General features: G+C 32.1%; 1 protein-coding gene and 1 pseudogene across 2 annotated transcripts; one reads left to right on the top strand and one right to left on the bottom strand.

The window, feature by feature from the left end:
* The first annotated feature begins 2,171 nt into the window (after positions 1 to 2,171).
* Positions 2,172 to 4,502, top strand: LOC133681394 (putative leucine-rich repeat receptor-like protein kinase At2g19210; annotated as a pseudogene).
* An 8,299-nt stretch (positions 4,503 to 12,801) lies between these two features.
* LOC133695392 (transcription factor bHLH87) lies at positions 12,802 to 17,075 on the bottom strand. 2 transcript variants are annotated; one of them, XM_062117379.1, is made up of 4 exons: positions 16,834 to 17,075; positions 15,017 to 15,087; positions 14,593 to 14,777; positions 12,802 to 14,482 (listed from the first exon to the last, which is right to left on the bottom strand). In XM_062117379.1, exons 3-4 carry the CDS (start codon positions 14,761 to 14,763, stop codon positions 13,325 to 13,327), a joined length of 1,329 nt encoding a protein of 442 aa, XP_061973363.1. In that variant the 5' UTR covers positions 14,764 to 14,777; positions 15,017 to 15,087; positions 16,834 to 17,075; the 3' UTR covers positions 12,802 to 13,324. The 2 variants fall into 2 exon arrangements, with proteins under 2 accessions (XP_061973363.1, XP_061973356.1); XM_062117372.1 differs by lacking the exon at positions 16,834 to 17,075 and adding an exon at positions 15,303 to 15,708.
* Between the last annotated feature and the right edge of the window lie 4,721 nt (positions 17,076 to 21,796).

The raw sequence follows: 21,796 nt of genomic DNA, 5'->3' as shown, positions 1-21,796 counted from the left end.
AGATGAAATAAACCAAGGCTGAGAGGGCTAACCAAACAAGGAGATGTGTAAATTCATTCTTCTTTTTCAAGTGTGTATATCCCTACGGAAGTAATTGATGTTATGTCGAAAAAGATTAACCTATAAAAGTCATGCTTGTGATAGCACTCAAACTGTAGTAAAGAAAGGGCACTAAAAGAATAGATGTTCATGTGTTTCAACCTGCAACCCACAAAGAATACATGCTAGATAGGAAATGATCTGAAAAGCATATAGTCTGTCTATATTGTTGAGATAACCCATAGAAGCAAGCCACATAATAAAATAGTATCTTGAGATGAAATCCAAGAACCAGAGAAGATGGTAAATAGAGTTTGTGAGTCTGGAATCTCTAAGAATCTCCCATGCCAAGTCAATGGAAAACCTTCTCGATGAGTGACCATTCCAGACATGGTGGTCTAGTAAGGCACTCCTTAGGTTAAAAGTAATCAATTCCTAAATAGGTTGGAGCTCTAAACTACCCGATGGAAAAGCCCAAGTATCCTCCTCAATAATTTCTAAGACCTTAGGATTCCACAATAGCCCAGTAGAAGGGAGCACCCTAAAAGGCACCAAGTCGCATAACCGTTGCCCATCTAGAAACCAACAGTCTAACCACATAGAGGTAGTAGTCATATCATCAATACTAAAGACAAACTTTCATTTACACCAATCTCTACAAGTAAAATCTTCCTCCATGACCAAAAGGACACTAAAAGAGGTCTGGCATGCTAAAAGGATCTGCCTCTAGATATTATTGACCCATCCATACCAAACTGATGATCTATATAAAAACAATCGCTAAACATGCTTGAGAATAACTACTCTATTCCAAGTTTGATCCTTTTTTATTCCTAGGCCATCCTTTTTAAGGGAATAACAAACATAGGCCCCGACCACCTTAACACTTAAGTGGGAGAAAGAGCAGCCTTTCCAAATAAAAACAGCCAATACACCCTCAATCCTCTTAATAATATAGCAAAGGAGAATAAACATGGAGGACCAATAAACTTGGATGGAGAAGAGAACTAATTTGATTAGTTGAAGACGTCTAATATAAGTAAGAGAAGTTGAGGTCCACAACTTAATCCTAGAGAGAATCTGCTCCAGCAAAGGCTTACAATTAGAGTGAGTCAGTCTAGTAGATATTAATGGAACACCCGGGTATCTTACTAGTAGAGAATCTAGTCTGAAACCCAAAAGATCCTGCAAAGAGGTCTCAAGCTCATCATCAACTTCTGATAAGAAGACTAGGCTCTTCTCTGGATTTATAACAAGACCAGACAACCTTGGAAAATCATCCAGAGCATTCCTCACAATCCTTATTGAGTCCCTATCTTCCCAATAGTAGATCATAAGGTCATTAGTAAAGCACAAGTGAGTAATGACATTTTGCTGGCACCGCCAGTGATAACGAAACCTCGGGTTCTGTAAGGCCTCTCTAAGAATGTCTCTTAAACCCTTTATAGCCAGAACAAACAAATAAGGGGACAAAAGATCACCTTGCCGAAGACCCCTGGAAGATGGAAAGAAACTATGACTCTCTCCATTCATAGCCATAAAGAAATGAGTCATAGACATGCATATCTCAATCCATCTAACCATGGCACCAGGTACCCCAATAGCTCTTAAACTCGTACGGATAAAATCCCAACTAACCATATTAAAAGCTTTCGTGAAGTCAATTTTCAAAGCACATCTAGTCATAGCTAAGTGGTAGTTATGCATTAACTCTTGAGTCAACAAGATAGAATATTTTCCTTCCCGGAACAAATACAGTCTGAGCAGATCCAATAAACTCCGGAAAAATCATTTTCAATCTATTCATAATGACTTTAGATATGCATTTATACATCACGTTACAACAACATGAGATAGGTCTAAAGTCATTTATAGTGGTTAAAGTTTCAACCTTTAGGACCAAGGCAATTTTTGTAGCATTACAGACCTAAGCAAAGTAGAGGAATAAAAAAAAAATACCTCATAATAATAGTGAAGTCTTTACCAATAATGTTCCAACTTCTCTTGAAAATTAAAGATGTATAACCATTTAGTCCAAGAGTTTTATCATCTGGGATGGAAAATAAAGATTCCTTGATCTCTTGACGAGTAATGCATGACTTAAAAAAGATACACTATCATGAGCAACAGTCATGAACAGCGCAGGCATTCCAGCAAATGCCAGCGAGCCCCTGGAATTCTTTATAGACGCTCAGGATACAACTCTTAAATTTTATGTCTACATGCACTTTACTGAAATCGTAAAGCTTGAAGCCAACCAGTCCCGACACTTCAACATTTCCTTAAATGGAAAATACTGGCCAGATCTTACTCCAAGTTACTTGTACACAACTACGGTGTTTAGCCCTTCAGCCTTGACAGGAGGAAAACATACGTTTTCAATCTTTTAAGTCCAGAGGTTAAACCCTGCCACCCTTTCTCAATGCAATTGAAGTTTATTCTGTAGTTGAACTCCCACATTCAGACACGCCAAGATGATGGTATGTATATTTTTATATGTGCATTTTCACTATTTGTCTTGTCCCTTGTTTTAGCATACTTAATTTGGAAGTTATGACTGTATTCATGTTTAACATAATAGTTAATGCAATTGCGAGTACTAAGTCAACCTATGGAATAAGAAGTAACTGGCATGGAGATCCAAGTGCTCCTCGAAATTATGTGTGGAAAAGTCTTAATTGTTCCTACAATGATCATACTGCTCCACCTAGAATCATATGATTCATATCCTTGTAAGTGTGTGGATTTTAGTAATCATAGACAATTTTTATTCCCTGTATCACATATATTTATGAACTTTCCGCTAGGAATCTGTCGTCGAGTGGATTGATGGGGAGACTGCTCCTGATATTGGCAGCCTGAAATTGCTAGAATCTCTGTGAGTATTTTGATCGCATTCCAAACCATATGAATGATTAACATATTGGTACAAAAAGAAATTTTCTTATGATTTCTATTACAATTTCAGAGACTTGTCAAACAATAATTTGACAGGACCAGTGCCTGATTTCCTGTCTCAATTGCAATCCTTGAAATAACTTTGACTTTATGGCTATTAAAACTGATATGTAACTTTCATATTCACACCATATCAGAAGGGTAATAATTTCCGTACTGCTGCAGAAACTTGACAGGAAACAAGCTCACAAGTCCCCGTTCCAGCTGACCTGTATCGGAAAAAGCAAAGTGGTTCTCTATCTTCCATCAACCATTTACAATGATGAATATTAAATACATTTGTGTTCTGTCTACAGATTAAACTATTGATAGATTGTTTCTTTCAGAAAAAGAAAGTTAAGGGCCCATGAAGACTTCCCACATTCTTTCATCCGTTTCCTTTTTCTTTCAACGAAATTGAAAATTAAAGATTTAGTCATAAGCTAAATTATTATTCATTTTTAAACCCTCAAAAACAGCATCTTGCAATAATTCCAAGTCTTTCTTCTGTTTTCAAATTTTACATCATTCAAGTGTGGACGGAAATTCAGAACTTTGTTATCCATCAGTTCCATGCCAGAAAAAGAAAAAGAAACAACAATACTGTTGTTCTAGTAGTTGCATTGATGGCAGCAGCTTTTGTCCTGGCAGGTTTGGCAATCGTATTATGTTGCTTAAAGAGAAAAAAGAAACAAAGTTTGGTTTCCAATAGTGAAGGTTTTAAATTTTGTAGGTTTAAATGTGCATGTATAATTGCAGATGATTTCCACAATTAATACCTACCTCTGAAGTTACTGAAATTTCAGCATCCGGGAAGGTGGAACACAAAACCGGCAGGGCACATGAGCCTCTAGAGGAAAAAAGTCGGCAGTTCACGTCCTCAGGCGTCCTAAAAATGACCAACAACTTCGGAAGAATTCTCGGTAAGGGAGGATTTGGGACAGTTTACCATGGCTACTTGAATGATACTCAAGCAGCTGTCAAGATGTTGTCTCCATCATCGGTTCAAGGGTACAAGGAGTTTGAGGCAGAGGTAATTCATAAGTACGAATTAAAATAAGTTTTCAGCTCCTCATTTGCACACATTTTCATATTCTGAATATGTTTCTTTCATTTACAGGTTAAACTTCTTTTGAGAGTGCGTCATGGAAACTTGACTAATCTTGTTGGGTACTGCGATGAAGGCACCAACATGGGTCTTGTGTATGAGTACAAGGCAAATGGAAATTTGATAGATTATCTCTCAGATTTGTTAATACCTGAACTCTATTACAATATTCTTGGAAGAAGATCATACAATCTCTTTTTTTCTGGAATGTATCACCATTTTATTCCAACAGGAGCAGACAGGAATCAAAATATCTCAAGTTGGGAGAGGAGGCTGCGAATTGCAGCTGAGGCAGCACGAGGTTAGAAAGCGTGTGGTTTGCATAACATTCAGCATATATTTCTGTTTTTCTTTTTCTTTCTTCGCAGAAATTGCACTAACATGGTATAAACTTGGAACGCAGGATTGGAGTATCTGATGGTTGGAAAATTGAAAAACGAAGAATACGTCGTCTACTTTAAAAAAAAAAAATTAGAATACAAACGGGCATGAAATTAAAATATAAAGGGCTTAGGCAAGCAGGTTTGGCTTTGTAGGCCTGCACACTAGGTATTTTTTATCCTTTTTTATTTATTTTTATTCTTCTTTTTTTAAGATTTGAAATAAAAATTTAATGTATTAAAAAAATATCTCTTTTAACATTAACACGATGTTTTTTAATATAAAATTATAGAGTGAATTTCTTTTTTTATATTCATGATTTGTCTACGTTTTTTATTATCAAAAAATTTATATGTACAAAAGACAATACCGAAGAAAAGAATTTCATTGATAAATTGCAGTAACATTTGCTGATGAAATAGTTGTTTGCTATGTCCCTTGGTATACATAAAAAAAAAATGTATGTTGGTATATACCGATAGAATTATAATAAAAAATAATGAATGAGAAAAATAAAAAATAAAAAATGACATGTCAAGCCTACAAAAAATATCACTCATAAAATAAACTCATCTCTAATATCTGTCTATAAATCCAATGATAATTAATTCCATGCAGATACTTGTTTACCCTTAAGAGAAAAGTAAAAAACAGGAGCACGTTCAGACTTCAATATGCGAGGCTTATATTGTTGAAGCAATCACATTTATCTCATACTATTTTGAGCTTCATTTAAAAACAAGAATTAACCGTGTTTCAAGATATGATGACAAAGGAAAAATGCCTTTGAGTGAGAATTTTTCATTATTTTTCCATCTTAGAGGACTTATACAAAAAAAAATATAGTGGGGGGAAGATACTTCATAGAAATCGAATTTAAACATGTATATAATAATGTGTATAATAATTAACATGTCATTGTTTTTTAATAATTTTTCTTTTATACTCTCATAAACTGATAGACTAAATAATTTCTCGTAGGCAACATTTTTAATTTTTACTATCTCAAAAATCACACCTGATTGAAACTCAAAATTTTCAATTACAAGATAAATAATTTGTCACATGGTTCAAAATACATGTAAGCACTACTTAATTATTTTTATCTCTTGTAAAATTTAATTTCATTACACCTTTCTTTTTAAATGTTAATGGTTGTAATCTTATACCTACTTTATCAAATTAGGAGGGAATCCTAATGGTATTTTGAATTTACTTTGTTTGGGTCCTGAAAAAAAAAGTGAAGTTCTATAATGGGTATTTTCATCAATGAACATGTCTTTCATACTAAAAAGTATGGTTAAGGTAGAAAGATCTGAAACAATGGAGTTTATGTTAAGGGATCAACTTCTAATGAGTTTGAAATTGATTATTATAAAAGTTAGAAGATGTGATTGAATTGCAAAATCATATCGAGCAAAATAGTCTTTTTATTCAAATGATATTGGTTTGATACCATTAATAGAGAAATCAAAGTACATCTCCATCATGGTTTGATCGAAATTAATACAAAGCTTAAACTTCGCAACATCGATGATGCCTTTGTTTTTGCCAAGTAATGCCGACAAGTTTAATACACATACACTCCTTCCTTTAGAAATGATCATTCTAGGGTTGATTGGTTGTCCGTAGTGAAAACCAAACCGAGGGTTTGTGTTCAAGTTGTTTAGGATGATAATGATGAAGTCATTGTGGGAGATGATGTCTTTCAACTTGATAAGTTAGTTAATTTATATCGAGTTGTTTCGTCTACCAATTGAGATGAAAATTCAAATTTTGTCGTTACTAAGAATACTTTTGTTGATGTTGATTCTGAGGAGTTAAATGATATATTGACAATTATGGGACATATAAAAGTCAATAAAGATGATGATATCGACGAGCAACAATTCAATGTAGAAGATTATGGTGGACATGATGATGATGAAATTGAAAAAAAAAAAGAATTCAATTTGGATTAATTTATAAAACACCAACCTTATAAATAGACTTAATGTAATATTTCTTGGTTGTTCCTTTATAATGAAATTAATTTATTATTACATGACAATGAAACATGAATTTTTGTTATTTTATTCTTATAAATAGAAATGGTGTTATTGTGATGTGCTTTTACTGCATTTGCAGGATGGATAAATATAAAATACAATAGTGTAATTAAAAAACTTGTTTCATACCAATGGAATCACCAATGATTGTTAATTATAGATGGAATCATCGACGGATTAACTCCGTCGAAATGTTTCAGAGAGTTGGAAAAAAATTAAACCTCATACCACCAATCATTACAAATGGAATCATCGACAAATTAACTCTATAGAAAAGTTCTAGAGAGTTGGAAACACATTACACCTCCATGCCACTGAATATTACATATGGTGTCACTGATTGATTAATTATATCGAAAGTTCAAGAGAGGTGAAAAATAATTATACCCTTATACCACTAACAATTACTGACTAAATCACCGACAAACTCAAAATTCATCGGTGATTTTTGGGGGTTTCTTGAAAATTTCAGGTTAAATTAAAAATTAAATTCGTAATTACAAACATAATTACCAATGAAAATTTAAAAAATATATATATATTTTTAATGTCCATCGGTAATTCTATCTGTAAAAAGCCCCAATTAAAAAACTAGATTCTCTAACTTTAGAACACCAACTCATCTTCTCTCTTCTTTTTAAACTCTCTGTAAATTCTCTTCCTCTTCTTATTTTCTTCTCATTCTCTTTCTCTCTCACTCCATCCTTGCACGAAAACCCTCTATATTAGGTAAATGTGTTTATTCTTCCTCTCTTTTTTTGTTACTTAAATAACTCATCATTTGTCAATCTATCACTCGATCATGCACTCACTTATTGAGCCTGTCACCATTTTTGTTAGGTACTTACCAATGACCTTTTAGTTTTGATCGAATATGTTGTTGTGATTGGTACTTACCAATCTATCACTTATTGAAAAATATTATTGAAACATTTCTCAACTTATCATGCACTACCTTTTTTACCCTGTCGCCAAACATATTACTCAAAACAAGATTTTGAGAAATTTAATTTAGTTTGAATGTTTGAAGTTGTTAGCTTGATTTCTGATTCAAAAATAGAAAATTGAAAAAATGAAGATTCAATTATTTATGGTTTTATTTTATAGTTTATTGTTTTGTTGAGGTTATGAGTTTGATTAATGGTTCAAAGAGTGATGTTTCAATAACACCCTACCATGCATACATAAACACACATTTTTTAAGCAATGACGCATTACAAACGACTCATAAATATCAAGGTGGCATGATTTTAAAGTATAAGATTGACCTAAATTACATTAAGAAAAAACTAGGTGATTTGACTTATTTAACTAGGTGATTTCACAAATAATTTGTTACAAGTATGAGAACAAGAACTTGTCGTAAATAAAATCAACTAGTCTGCGTATTTGTAGCTACATAATATTGATGTGTATTTGCAGGTTATTAGATTATGGGAAGTCTCGCATATAGGGGGGTGCTACCAAATACTTGTTTAAAATAGAAATTTTATGACCTTTTTTAATCCTTTAATTTGTATAGATGCCAAGAGAAAAGCAGCTGTTCATCATACGAACATGAGTGCTACTAATTCTTTTAGCAATGCTTCTAACGACCATGAGTCGTTACAGTCTATAAACAGACACTTGAGGCACAAACAACCTCTCTCAATATAGACTTGTCGAGTGTGATGCCACCTCACTGAGAAGGTCCATTCAGAGTAGGATGTATACATTGGGAAGTACATTACCTAGTGAAAGCTCAATCACTCAATGTAAGTTTGTTTTCCTTTCCTGCATGATTAAAAAAATAAAGAATAGTTAAGAATTTTTAAAAATAAATTTCAATTAATGAATTGAATTTTAGGTTTTCAAATGTTTAGGCTACTTACACGATAACATTGGCGATGAAAGTGTCATTGTTTCAATAGAGTCAGGTATTTAAAAATCCTGAATGGAAACCCATGATTGATGCATAGTTTAGGAAGTTCAACGATAGTATATACTTAAATAGTTTTTTTATTATGTTAATTCAGTTAGTTTATTAACTTTAATGAATTAATTATTTTATAAATTTGATTACTAGAAGGTTTTGGGAGAATCACAGCGCAACTAGGTAAGATTGAACTATCAATGTCATATTTTTTATTTAAATGTTAAAATTGTATTATTCATTATCTTAATAGATAATTTATTTCTACCATGAAGTTTGTGTGATTTTTTGTATAAGGTGCAGAAAAAAACCAAAACAATACTAAAGAAAGAGGTCTTCCACGTTGGGAAGATGTGGTGGTTTGGGATTTCAGACCTCCACACATCGCGGAGGCTATTTGGGAAGCTTATATCCAGCATGTGACTTCAAAGCATTTCATGCGGTGGTCACAGTCTAAGGCGAAGAACTAGAATGGAGAGATTTATGGTTTGATTATCATCCACATTAGTGGATCCATTCTGTTTATTTTGCATACAAAGCGGATGGTAAGATTCTTTTTTTTATTACATTAATTTATTTTTAAATTGTTGTTTTTTTAAAAAAATGCTTAACTATAATCAGTTTTCTTTTGCAGGCTACGGTTCTTGGAACCAAGACTGATTGATCATTTATAAAAACTCGCGTGTGAAATGATGATAGTCAAAAAAGGGTGCAACAGGTCATGGATAGTCGAGCTCAGAATTTCATGGTAAATTGGATTTTTCAACAATTTTTTCCTTATGTTATTATTTATTTAAATTAACTAACTGTTAGTTAAAGAACAGTTAATAATTTTTTAAAAATAAATTTCAATTAATGAATTGGATTTTAGGTTTACAAATATTTTGGCTACTTACACGATATCATTGGCAATGAAAATGTTGTTGTTTCAATGGAGTCAGGTTTCTAAAAATCTTGAATGGAAACTAATGATTGATGGTTCATGAAGTACAAAGATAGTATATACTTAAATAGTTTTTTTATTATCTTAATTCAGTTAGTTTATTAACTTTAATGAACTAATTATTTTATAAATTTGACATGTAAAGAGAAATTTCACTGGGATAAGGATGGCAACGCTATTATTAGAAGGTTTTGAGAGAATCACAACGCAACCAGGTAAGATTGAAATATCAATGTCATATTTTTTATTTAAATGTTAGAATTATATTTTTCATTATCTTAACCGTTAATTTATTTCTACTATGAAGATTTTGTGATTTTTGGTATGAGGCGCCAAAAAAAAACAAAAAAAATGCTAAAGAAAGAGGTCTTCCATGTTGGGAAGACGTGGTGGTTTGGGATTTCAAACCTCCGCACATCGTGGAGGCTATTTGGGAAGCTTATATCCAGCATGTGACATTAGAGCATTTCATGTGGTGGTTAAGAACTGGAATAAAGAGATTTATGGTTTGATTACCATGCACACTAGTGGATCCATTTTGTTTGTTTTACATGCAAAGTGGATGGTAAGATTCTTCTTTTATTACATTAATTTATTTTTAAATTGTTGTTTTTTATGAAAATGTTTAACTAAAATCAATTTTCTTTTCTAGGCTACGATTCTTGAAACCAAGACCGATTGATCTGTTGTAAAAACTCACAGGTGAAATGATGACAGTAAAAAAAAAGGTACAACAAGTCATGGATAATCGAGCTTAGAAATTTTCGTGGTAAGTTGAATTTTTCAACAAGTGTTTTCTTAAGTTATTATTTCTTTAAATTAACTAACTAAAATCACTTTTTTTTTGTAGGCTATTGTTCTTGGAACTATGACCGATTGATCTTTTGTAAAGAGTCACATGTGAAATGATGACAATAAAAAAAAGGTACAACAAGTCATGGATAGTCGAGCTTAGAATTTTATGGAAGTTGAATTTTTCAACAAGTTTTTCCTTAAGTTATTATTTCTTTAAATTAACTTACAAATTTTTTTTCAAGAAATATATACCATGTGATTGTAGGAGAGATATGAGGATGATCCTCTAACCTATCCTGAATTCAATCTGAATTTGTGGTTGGAGGCTAGATCATCTGGTGGACCAAATAAAAATTAAGTTTATGGTATCTCAACCACTATGGCTAAGGATTTATGGATGTGATGTAATGTATCGATCGTTGGGTCATTGCAATCAATTTTAAGCTCTCAATCTTTAGAATTCTAGCCAATTTTAAACCAACAAGTTGAAGCCAAAATGATCCACCTTGCTACTGAGACATAACAAGTTAGTGTTGATACGACCGAACTCTTGCGATTGTATATGGAGCAGAAATCATACATTGGTGGTACATATGGTCCACCTTATTGGCCCCCCAGTCCCGACCAAGACCTGTCGCCTCCGACTCCTCTTCCAGCCCCTCTCTTTTAGATGAATTGTATTGAAAATGATGAGTTTTAAAATATTTAATAGATATTTGGATCTTTATTCTAATTTAAATTTTTTTATTTTTTTATACTCTATTTATTATATTTAAAAAAAAATAGGCAAATTATTGACGGATTAACTCCCTTGGAGAGTTCCAAAGAGTTGGAAATTGTTTTATAAGAAATGTCACTGACAATATTTAATCATCTACGGGCATATTTCGTCAGTAATATTCCATACACACCAATGTAAATACTGACTGAATGATGTTTGTGAGTTTTTTTTTTGGCGCCCTTTTATGTTTATAAATCCAATGATGATTATATTACCTACAAAATGAGCAACCAATTACTAGAAATCACCAATGATACATTTTACAACAAATAGAACCATCGATGATTTTGTTGATAAACTTATTTCCTACATAATCAATGTCTTAATATCAACAGAAACATTTATTAGTAATATGCAAAATTCTGATAGTGTTTATTTTCAAATTCAGTTTTTTTTTTATCTGCAAATTATTTTACAATCACATGTATATATTGAAAATAGACTCCAAGAAATCTAATATATTTATTCTTGTATTTTTTTTAATACATTCACGATGTAATATGAAAACTCTATTTTTATTAAAATTTAATTTTATGATTCTGATTTAAAAAATAAATAAATAAATAATGCACTCGCTTTTACTTTTTTAAAAAATTATTTAGGGAACCCTTTTTTATTAATAGTTATTTTCCAATTAATTTTTAATTTGATAGTATAAATGTCAAAGAGATTGTTGTAATTTACCAGTAAAATATTTTTTATTTCATATTTTATACAAATAAATTATATTTCATGATGTATTTATAAAAATAAAATTCATTTGGTCTTGATAAAATTAATAAAATATTGTGAAGAAAACAACATTTTTTGTATTTTTTTTAATTAAAAAACTATTCACAGCATCTTGCTGGCGGTGAGGGGGGTGATAAAATTAATATTTATCTAAATCCCCTTGTAAAAAGATTATTTTATTAAAAAAAACTGTTTCAAAATGTCGATAGCAACTGAAAACCCGAATATTCAATTATTCAAACTGTGCACGCGGCAAAAGGAAATACTTTTTTATCAAGTCAACATGTGCTGCCTGCCTGATGTCAATATTAATAGGAGACCAATAATGCAAGGTCCATTGAATGTTGCCTTAGCTAGTAGCTAGTTGTAACAAATCGAGCGATGATGCACCTAGCTCCGTTTTCTTCCCCCACCGCTCGAGCCGGTAGCAACAGTTGGCTAGCTAGCAAGATCCCATTAGAATATATAATTCAGAAACGTAGCTGTCCATACAAATTCAACAACCATATCAAAATTCAGATTTCCAACTTGTGAAAGCCTACAAAATATACGAGTTTTCATGAGATTTCTGCATAAGAAAATTGGTTATTTTCTGGGACCTTTATTATTCGAGCTAGCATTTGTCAACTTGGGTTGAGAAACTTGTATAAAAACAAAAACCAAGGGAAAGATCTAGGCTCTTTCACAGCCGAATATTGTCTAAATATAGTATATAATCCCCCGACCACACACGCAAGGAAAAAAGAAAGAAAAAAAAAGAGGTATGATCCAATCCAAAACCACTTTTCAACTCCCACACGGGAAAGTAAGAAGCCCAAATATCAAAATTTATATGAGCCCATATCATCAAGCCATCATGATGATGAATATCATTAGCTGGAGTATAATTCTAGGAATTAGAGTTTTAAAATGCAGAAAGGAACTCTTACAAACCACACCTGCCAAAAAAGAAGCATAAACATGTGCTAAGCAATGAGACTGGGGGAGACTTTCAAGGGCACGCTTTGGGTTGAATCAAGGAGACAGGACCACTGACTGCTGACCAGGGGCTCACATCTCTAAAGAGAATGTCTCTTGCCTTGGTTAGCTAACAAATTACTACATCAAATAAACCTCATAAAGATCTCCAAGAAAAGTGAGCTTTTAAGTGCATCGAATACATTAAACAAATCTTACAGCAACAATCTTAAACTGATTCCCACTTTCTAGCCCTTGATCTTAATCATATGTGTTATAATTGCCATCCCCCTTTTTTTTATGCAAAAGAAAGACAATATTTCATTAACTAATGCTATCCCTATCCTTGTTCTTACTGTTTCCACCAATCGTTTCTTCAACTGTCGTTAATTTAGTGGAAACTGCAAGAACAGTAAGTGGGATAGACTTTGCAAAGCTAGATCTCTCACTCTTGAAAAGTGGATGTGATCATGTTGATAACTAAGTAACCATCATTAGTGAATGCTTTTGACTCTGGGTTATTGGAATGTAATGATTAAGATTACTTGGCAAAGGATCTTGGGTTAGCTTTTGTACTTGTTTTTAGGCTAGAAAATGTGCTTTGGATTCTTAATCATTGGCGATGGAAATAACGATGATGACTACTATGATTAAAATCCATTATCAAGGGTTTTTTTTGGGTTCTTTGGTATTAGCCTTGAGAGGGGTGAATATGATTAGGGTTTTGGAATGGAAAGTGATTTTGCAAGGGAAACGAGTGGTTGAACGGTAAAGAAGAGAAAGCAATGTTTGGTGGCTGTGGACAATTCACTGAGTCAAGCTTGTGGCCTAGGTTTTCTAGTGCCTTGACTTGTGATCTTAAGAACTTGAGGTAGTTCGCAGCCTCATCAAGCATTGATGCTGTGTCCATCTTGCTACCACCAGGGACCAACCCCTGCAGAACCCTAATTCTGTCACTTATCCTCTCCCTCCTTTGCCTTGCTGCCACTGTTTGTGGATCAGTTGATATTCTAACATTCTTCCTCTTAGGCTTCTCCGCAACTTCCAAGCCTAAATTCACTGGCCTAAAAGCCGCTGCTCGATAAATCATCTCCTTCATCTGTGCAATGGCTTCTGGATCAGGCTCCTCAATAGAAGAAGAAATTGATGAGCTTGGCTGCTGAAAGTTGATGTTTGATGAGCTTGGACGCTTATCTGATCTGGGTTTCTTTGATTTTGGCGGATTATCTGAAATTAGTCTAAAACCACCTTCTTGATTAGAACACTCACTTTGGAGAATATCGAAAAAAGGATGCTTTAGACCCATTTTCAGCTCACTGCAGTGATCATTACTTCTCTTTGTAGAAACAGGCTTAGTTTGCGAACAATCTCTATTCTTTCCATATTGATCTGAAGAACAATGAGAGACAGTTTCATCAAGCTCACTTACTGGGCAATGCATCTCCTTATTTCTTGGATTGCAAGTATTGTTCTCAGACTCCCCAGATGAAACTGCAGCACTGCTATTGGGGGCGAAATTCCACAAGTTTCTACAATCAGAGAAAATCATGGAAATTCCATCATCTTCAACTGATGTGTCTGTGTTGCTATTGGTCGCTGATAGCAAGCAATCAAGCGACTCAAGAGAGCCCGTCGAAACACAAGCCTTGCTATTTTGTAAGCCATTGGTATTGATTCTTGGTTGGCCACCCATGCTAAAATCAGCCATGCAAGTTACAGAAAAAGGTTTACTGATCAAAGAAGAAGAATACAATTCTTGAGCTGAAGCATCTCCCCAATTGCATATTGTTCCAGCTCCAGATGATTTTGCCAGCATTGTATTTGCAACCAACCTTGTAACCTCTTGGTGCTGCGATATATAAATTCATAAGCATAAATTGATTCATTACATTATTTTGGAACAGAAACTGTTAAAGCAGGAAGTAGCTAGTATTAACAACTCTTGACTACTCCACTTACTGTTTCAGAACCCGAATTCAGCTGTGGTGCTGATGTTTGAGTTTTTTGGAGCTCTTGAATTTGATGGAAGATGTCCTCTCCAAGATCCACGCCATCATGTTGTTGATTGCTCCACAATGATGGTGAGTTTGTGAGAACTTGTGAGTCGACATCCCATCCCAAACTATCCATTGATTTTGAAGAATCTTCAGTAGAAACAAGAAAGTCTTTTTATTCTTAAAACCATGAAGAAAAACATAAAGCAAGTTAAAGGGTGAAGCTCTGCAGAAAAGAGAGAGAATAAGAAATAAAGATCCAACTGCCACTCATTTGCTTAAAATACAAAAGCAGCTAGCTAGCAGAGGGGAAAATATTTACTCTTTATATTATTAGTTATACGAAGTTCTTTCAATGTAAGTTGTGTAGAACCAGAATTGGAACAAACCTCTGGCTTTGTATTATACTTTCTGTGCAATCTGGGACAGCCAGTAACCACGAAAACTGCGGTGATCGATCCTGAACAAACAAAACAACCATTGCTAACGTCAGTTTGGTAACTAAAATTTGTCCTCCATTGTGTAATAAAGACAAACACCGAAGAAATTCAAGAAACTGGTCCAGGAATTCGTGCATGTAATACGAGAAAATCAAGAAAATGTAACGATAAAACATAATTTAACGAATTAAGGAAGAGAAAGTGAATATAAAGAGAGAATATTGTTTTCTTCTACCTTGAACTTGAGAACTTGAACTTCAACAAGCAAGATGGATGACCAAATACCTAGCTATAGTGATACAGTGTAATGCTACTTCTTAAGTAAGGGGAATGCTTATATAGATATAAAGAGCATATGGTTTAATTTTATAATCCTAAAAATGATGCTATTAGTATTTGAACATGTAAAATATGAGGGGAAAAAAAAGGCTACCTAAAAAAATATAATTTTCAATATTTGATAGGAGGAGAGATACAATGGGTTTGGAAAAGATAAGGGTTTGTGGTCAGTTCGGTGGAGGATGCGAGAGTATATTTTATTGCAGATGGGGAGCATGAGATTGCAGAGAAGCATATTGAATCTCAAAAACCGACTGATTGTATTAAATGTTTAAGTTGGGGAAAGCTCTGACCTCCTTTTGGATTTCTCATGCTCTTCCATGCGCACTGTAAAGTTTTCAAGTAATTAAAACAGCAGCTAGCAGAGCATCTTTTTACAGTATCCACTACTTTCTAATTCTAAAGAGCTTGCTTTTCCATTAATCATAGTTTTAATCATCACCACTATTACTGCTTTCACTTTCCACTACAGTACTTTTCTTTCACTTTGTGAGGATTTATACGGTACCTTTCCCTGGACCGCTCGAGGATGTTCCTGTGTGTGGCATTTGTCACTCCCTCGTTACAAGGACACAACATTTAACCGCATACCGCAAGAAATTTATTACTTTTGTCACATTTCCATGATATAAATATGGTCATTATGCTATTAGTGTAGCGAATGGGGAGATTATATATATATATATATATAGACTTCATTAATACAAGGAAATCGGACCATTAAACTGTAGATAACACATTGATACAAGGACTTCTCATAGTAAATGATTGTGGAATGTCACTGCCCTGCTATTCATGAACTAGCTCTATGCAACAAGTCTTGTATGCAGGGGATTGCTGAAGTTTTACTGAAGGAAAATACCAAATTAAACGGGCAACTTGTTTCTGTTTACTGTTCGTGTGCCTATAACTCTACAGGCAGTCGTCTTATGGTAGCTAGCCCCACGGGGAGTACAGCTTGAAACGTGCACTAAAGACATTAGAGGTCTAGCATTTATTGTGAATGATGAGGCCCAACTACATCTTGCATTTCCTCAACAAAATTCCAGACTTATAATATATATGGCTGATGTCAGAGTGCCAAACTATGGTGATTTGGAATGTAGAAGCAGTGTAACAGTGAAAATGAATGGGAAAGTACAAGTTCAAACAGTAGAAATATGATTAAAAAGAAGGAACGAAACCTGAAAAGGCATTTTGAACATAAAATTAAGATGTTGGCAGGCAAGGCAGAGCAAGGGCAGTCAGGACCAGGGGGAGGGAGATAGCACAAAACTAACAAGTTGTTTATACAATTTTGTCTTTCTTCACATACTAGTTCTAGTTCCTTCTTCTTTCTTTTCCTTCCAGTAATCTTCATTAAAGTATAGATAGTTATGCATGAGAGAGAGAGAGAGAGAGAGAGAGATGTAGGTTCTGAGTCGTACCCACATGCACCCCATCGTCATTACAGCTCAGAGAATGGGTTCCCATCGCCTTAATTTGCTGCTTTCCGCCAACCCTAACATTAATCTCTTGTTATCACCTCTTAATCCTGTCTTCTCTGCAGATCAAGTAGTCTAACAATAATAGAAATTCAAATTTTCAAGAGATCATGATCTCTTGAAATCAATTCGAGGATATATATATAGACACTTGGGATTTCAAATGAGAGAGAGAGAATTAAAACAAGAACAAGAACAAAAATAAAATCGAATTTTTGTTAGTAATTTAGTGGTATAAGGAAACAGGGGTGACATTGGACAATTTTATATATACTATGGGAACAAAAGTTGGACTTTGATGAATATGTAGGGCAAAACTTTAATCCAAACCGTAGTACATAGAGAGAGTGTTAATAAAGTTACAAGCAAATAAATGAGATTTTTATAACCGGGTAATTTCACTTTAATTTTTTTTTCTTTTGTTTCTGGGAGGGAGACGAAGGAGATTACTAAAATAAACTCCCTTCTCATATGTTACTGTTATTTCTAACAATAATATGTGTTTTTTAAAAAATAAAAATTATCTTTTAATATTAGGTTTATTAAAAATTAAATTTTATTATTTATTTTGGTTTTTTTGATACGGGAGTAATCATGGTCCCAAAAAACATCCTGGTGTTCAATTAATACTTAATTTTACATCGTTTATTTTTTCTATCATATAATTAAATAAATTAACATAAAATAAAAAAAAAACATCTTGATATTTAATTAGTACTCAGTTTTATAATCGTCTACTTTTTAATTATATTATTAAATAAACTAACATAAACTAAAAGAGTAGGGGAAATCATTGTTCCCCTCCTCACATGATATTGTTCGTTGGAACAATAACACGTATTTTTTTAGTTTGTTTTTTTATTTTTCATCTTTTAATATTAGATTTATTGGTAATTAGATTTTGTAATTTATTTTGGTTTTTTTATATAGAGTTCTCATGATCTAAAAAAACATCTTGATATTAGGTTAATACTCAGTTTTATGCTCGTCTATTTTTTTCTATCGTATTATTAAATAAAAAAATATCATATCATATTGTTGAATAAAAAATGGTTCCGAAAAAAAAATTATTGTGAATTGGACTTCATAATTTATTTCTATTTATTTTTTATGGAATTATCATGATCTTAGAAAAATATATTGGTATTGGATTTTCAAAACAATATATCGTCATTGAGTTAGTGCTCAATTTTTTAGCATCTATTTTTTTCATATTATTAAATAAAAATAATTTCAAAAATAACATAATTATTAAAAATTAAACTTCATAATTTATTTTAATTTACTTTTGATAGGGATATCGTAGTGTTAGAAAAACATTCCAGTATTGACTCGGCGTTCAATTTTACGAGCGTCTATTTTTTTATCATATAATTAAACAAAAATAGTTTTTTTTAAAAAAATTTATTAAACTCAATGAAGCTCTTGATCCAAGTGGCAGGTTTGACAAGTTAACCTAAGTTGACTAGGGTTGATCTAATGTGTCACTACCTCAATACTTTTTAAATAAAAGATGTCATCTTGAAAATATTTTTAAAGTCAAAACATGTTTTCACTAGTCATTTGAGTTTTCTTTAACATGACAAGTCAATCGAGTCAGGCTAGAATAACTTTTATACAATTTGATTTAAAACTCGAGTTAGGTAAGGATTTGGTCAGGAGATTTCAGGCTTAACCCATTGAGTTGGGTTTAATAACACCATCAAAGAATTTCTCTTAACTTGAATATAATTTTTTTACATTTAAAATTTTTTATCTCACCGCAGCATAGTACGAAGAATTATCTAGTCTTAGTCCAAACTATCATGGTAAGTTATATATATATATATATATATATATATATATATATATATATATATATATATAGAGAGAGAGAGAGAGAGAGAGAGAGAGAGAGAGATGGTAAATCACCAAATGTGACCCTATATTTAGGATAGTGCATATGATGGGTCATTTGACCAAGATGTCTTCACTACTGCCACTAATTGTTGTTACTAAGGTTAATAGAAGTGGAAGCAATTAGTACAACAACAAGATAGGAAAAAAAGAAAGATTTGGAGGGCAAATAAAGTTGTAGGTATGAACTTTAAATTCAAAGTTTTATTCACTTAAAAGTAAATCTAATAAGATTTGCTTTTTTAGAGATTTACAAAACCTTTAAATAGATCAAAAACCTACCTCTACTAGGAGATAATAACAATATGAAAATATAAAAGAAATAAACACAAAATCCAAAAATAAACAATAAAGTTGAAAAAAAAGAGAGGAAAATTAACAAAATTGACCCAAACAACTTATAACTCTAATTCTAGGAGATCCAACGGTTCAATAAGCGATAAAGTGATTTCAATGGGATAATTGCTCGTAGAATCACCTGAAAATATTTAATCATGATCCACTAGTCAAATCTTCTATTATTACCATCTTAAGATACTAACCTAATCTGGCAAGACCATACCTCCTCATGAGCATAGACCTTTTCCCATGGTCCATAAAAATATCTATAAGACCATGTCCATAATTTATCCGGGTCAAGTCCCCACAAACTTGAATATTTAGAACATTCAATTTTCATAGACTTAGTTGCATCAAAAGTACTAAAAAACTTGTTATGAAGTCAAAATTAATGTGAGATCCTTAAATAATAAGCCCACCTTGATTCTATTTTTCTTTTTTAGTGTTTTTATTATTATTTTTTGTTTCCACCTCCTAGCAATGCACTTGCTAGATTTGTAATTTGGCATACGATGACCAACGATCTTCCATATTAATTTCTTTATATATAACTTTTCATAGATTAATATATTGTTTATAGTAAATATTAATAGACTTTTAGTTCATTTCATTGATAATGGATTTCTTGATACCTATAAAAGGTCATGATTAAATTTTTAGTATAACTTGTTTATATCCATGTATAAGATAATTAAATCTAACCTTTCATATTTATTGTAATATGGTTAGATTAATCTCTTGTTAGGGCAAGTATTAACAACACTCTCTTTTTTTGTAACAAATTTGTAAAAAAATATTATATAATAAAAAATTCTACGAGTAATGCATAATTACATATTATGGTAACTTGTATTATATAATTCATGGCTTATCGTGGTGACATAGATGGAAACAAAACAAGAAAGACATCAAACACAAGAACATAAAATTTTTAAAAGAATGGATCACTTGGAAACCCTAATTCAGAATTCTTTTTTCAAGTAGTATGTCTTACTAAAAGGTTTACAACTCTTTAAGTAAACTCAAATATCAATCTAAATAAAATAAGAAACTTGAAAATAAAAGAAAAGCAATAGAAAATAATTATTAAATATAATATTTAATTTTCTAAACTAAATAAAAAAAATATTTTTTATTAAAAACCCCGTGCACCAATTTCACTGGCTTAAAAAACTTACCCTCTAGTTTAAATTATTCTTATCTTGGTCTTATGGATAGAATGAAGGCTCTCCAACCTCTTTTCTTTTTTCACTTTCGATGTATGATAGTTTTAGATATTGACTTCAGTACCTTTATATTAGATTTTGGATAAGAAACATCAATTGACAAATGATTTCTCTTCTAGAGTAAATAATTAAAAACCTCAAACTTTCTTCATCAACATATTTAGTATCCATATAGCCCTATTGGTTTAATAGTAAACTTATAATCAAAATGATCAATATAAACATCAAAATAAACATTATAAATTGATGGTTGATTCCAATATACAAAATAACTAGAATCATTAAATATTTTAGTTTTAATACCATATTCATCCTAATTAAAAGGTTGCCTAATCTACTCATGTCTTTTAAATGGGTTCTCAAAACTAGTCATGGATCCATGATCACTTTTGTAATGAGCCACCAATATTTTTCTCATCTTCATCTTCATTAATTAATGGGACAATTCTTCAGTTTGTCTCTACAACTTTATCACCACTAACTGATGAGTCAATTTTGCAATCAATCTTTACATGTCTTTTATCACCAATTCCTAAATGTCTTTTTTTTTAGAAAGAAACACCTCATCCCTTCTTACACGAGCACGTCCTACTTCGCAATCACCTCTTTTAGCCATGGTTATTCAATATCACACAATAACTAACTACTAAGAATAATTGGGCTTTGATATCAACTTACACAAAGCTCTAGTATCAACTAACATGGACAAAAACTACATAAGAATGAGAGCAAGCAAAACAAACACAAATTTCTCAAAAAGAAGGGATCACGCAGAAACTCTAATTCATAATTTTATTACCAAATATTACTTTTCAAATAGTTTGCCTACAACTCTTTAAATAAAACAAATTAAGAAACCTGAAAATAAAAAAAAAAGATAATCAAAATCCTAAACAAATTGGGAGAAATAAAACCATTAAGTATAATATTTCATTTTCTAAACTAAATAGAAAAAAAATAACTAAAGAAAAATATTGTTTCTTAAAAACCTCCTTCATTAAAAGGTATATATACACCTAGAAAAGTATACTCTTGTCACAAATTAGAACAAAGTAAGGATTTTATTTTTGTCACACGTCAAAAAACTCACGAGGCTTTGATGATTAAAGCTACCGTTCTCTAATCTCCTTTCAAGAAAATGCTTGTTATAGGCTAAAATATGTTATTTAAAAAGAGAAATATTTCAAAGAAGAGTTACAAGTTACCTCCGTTCTTATATCGTTAAAGTCAGCAAACCTATACAAAATGACCTGGTATTGATAAAAACACCACTCCATTGAGATTTTAAGAGACTTCTAAATAAATACATACAACTTTATGATAATAAGAAATTTATTATATTAATCTTCAAATGTATGTTTATATAGTAAGGAGTTGTATTATTTCTGAATAAATCAAACCAACAAAAATGAATTTTGTTTTTTTTTAAATAGGAACAATCAGAT

This window comes from Populus nigra, chromosome 1 (genome assembly GCF_951802175.1).
Source record: "Populus nigra chromosome 1, ddPopNigr1.1, whole genome shotgun sequence".
NCBI lineage: Eukaryota > Viridiplantae > Streptophyta > Magnoliopsida > Malpighiales > Salicaceae > Populus > Populus nigra.
The sequence above is the reverse complement of the archived record's forward strand: the minus strand, read 5'-3'. Positions and strand labels throughout refer to the sequence as shown.